The sequence below is a fragment of the Nelumbo lutea genome, chromosome 4, assembly GCF_056320005.1.
Source record: "Nelumbo lutea isolate HS-2025 chromosome 4, American lotus-T2T, whole genome shotgun sequence".
Classification (NCBI taxonomy): Eukaryota; Viridiplantae; Streptophyta; class Magnoliopsida; order Proteales; family Nelumbonaceae; genus Nelumbo; species Nelumbo lutea.
In genome coordinates this window covers 83,524,524-83,526,605 of record NC_142687.1, presented here as the reverse complement: position 1 = coordinate 83,526,605, position 2,082 = coordinate 83,524,524, and the positions used below count along the sequence as shown (strand labels likewise).

At 39.2% G+C, this 2,082-nt stretch overlaps 1 protein-coding gene across 1 annotated transcript; it reads right to left on the bottom strand.

The window, feature by feature from the left end:
• Positions 1–767: 767 nt before the first annotated feature.
• Positions 768–1,829, bottom strand: LOC148861400 (major strawberry allergen Fra a 1.08-like). The gene is made up of 2 exons (XM_088941337.1): positions 1,567–1,829; positions 768–1,256 (listed from the first exon to the last, which is right to left on the bottom strand). Exons 1-2 carry the CDS (start codon positions 1,748–1,750, stop codon positions 958–960), a joined length of 483 nt encoding a protein of 160 aa, XP_088797463.1. The 5' UTR covers positions 1,751–1,829; the 3' UTR covers positions 768–957.
• Between the last annotated feature and the right edge of the window lie 253 nt (positions 1,830–2,082).

Sequence of the window (2,082 nt, the reverse complement as noted above, 5' to 3'; positions counted from 1 at the left end):
ATAACTCAAATGGAGTTTTTGGTACCGACTTGGTCAGTACTCTGTTTAATATGTATATTGCTATTTTCAGGGCTTCTCCCCATAAGCTTATGGGCAAGATGAAGTCACTCATCATACTCCTCACCATGTCCATTAGGGTTTTCTTTCTTCTTTTAACTACACCATTCCGGTCTGGTGACCCAGGCATGGTGTACTATGCGACAATACCTTGTTCTCTTAAGAATAAAGCAAAGGGTCCAGGACTTTGACCTAAGTCAGTATGTCTTCCATAATACTCTCCTCCTCTATCAGACTGGAGTATCTTTATTGTATCTCCAGTTTGCTTTTCTACTTCTACCTTGAAAGTCTTAAATGCTTGTAGATATACATGCAAATAAAAGAAGTGTTCTTAATGTACAACTGTAATGAGGCATGGGTAGGTGTGGGTAGTAGATCCGAACTCAAGTTTCTCACCTAGGGAAAAGTTGCCACCATTTGGATGGGACAAAATTGCCCCTTCTAGTAATAGTTTTTTATGGCTAAAATGGTCATTATCTTATTTTCCTAGAAATTAAAAGAACATGGGTAAGTAACTTTCCAAAAAGGAGTTGAACTTCAATTGGTGCACAGCACATTCGAACAGTCTTTACAACCTTCCATTGAGAATATCTCCCTACATATGTGATTTATTCCCAATGCAAGGATGTAAGAAGCTATTTGAACGGTGTGAGCACCGGCTTGCACTGAATGAAGCCAAACTCTCTCTCTCTCTCTCTCTTGATTGCAAGTTTACAAAAACCCAGTTAAAATGAGGGAGATAATTCTTATATATACTAGAACAGTACAGGATAGAGTACCACGACAGTGGAGTTCCACCAATTACATCAAGCATAGTTATTATTATGAAGCCAGTGACAATAGTGCTAGGGAAGAGAAGAAGAGTGGGAATGCAAACTATATATATATATATATATATATCTAGGCATAAGCATGAGGGTTGGCTAAGAGATGGGCTTCAATCGTCTTGTACATTCCAGTCATCCCATCCTTGGCCACCTTGATTTCGTCTTCTGTGTATGTCACTCCGTCCAGAATGTTGTATTCGGCCCCCAATTTGCAGATACTTCCTCCATCACTTGAAGGTTCGAATTTGATCTCGTAGCAAGCAGATTTCAGCTTCGTCCCTATTTCACCACCTTCCACCAATGTATACTTGCACACGAATTTCTCTTTGTCTAGAACATCAATGTGGTCTTTCACATGGCTGAAAGGAAAAGCTGCACACCAAATACAACAACACACTTTATGTTTAACTTACTTCCAAATTTTAAATTTTTCATTTTTCATCATGAATGATAAAATTATCAAGTTTGGGTTCAGAAATCAATGGGCCTCCTTTGTTCTGACAAATAAAAACCCATCAAGCTAAGCCCAGACTTGACCAGTGTCTACTCTCTACTCTAAGTGCAGGCCAACTGACCAAGCCCATCTGAAAGTGGGCTGTACCTAAGTGTCTAGGGGTCATTACTCATTAAACATTAAACAACCCTAGTGGATTAATTAATATTGCATCAGTCATGTCCTAACGTTCAGTGAAGTTGAATTGCTTAATGCTTCCCACTCCTCCATCTCCTTGAAGAATGGCAGCAGTTGTGACGACCTCAGGCATGAGCTTGGGGATGAGACTGTGCAAGTCAAGGACTCCAGCCTTGAACATCCTAGCCGGAGAAACCGGTGAAACAAACTCACTGCTGAAACTAGTGAAGCCCATCTTCTCAAAGCAAAGATCACCCTGAATAATTATCAGAGAAGAGAGCTCAGACTGAGATCGAGAGAGAGAGAGAGATGCCAATGGTGCAGATGAAAAGCAGTATTTATAGATGGTAATGGTATATGTTACGATTATCTTACTACAACATAATAAACAGAATCGAGATAATGTTTCTTCTAGAATCAGCCGTCGAGTTTGAAAAACTGCATATTTCATTTTTAACCCTTTCTTTCTTTTTCCTAGCTACCTTTTTGACAGATAACAGTAGAGATTAAAAACTTTCAAAGATTTGCACAGCTTTCTTTCTTTTTTACTGTTGAATTGTTGGTCAA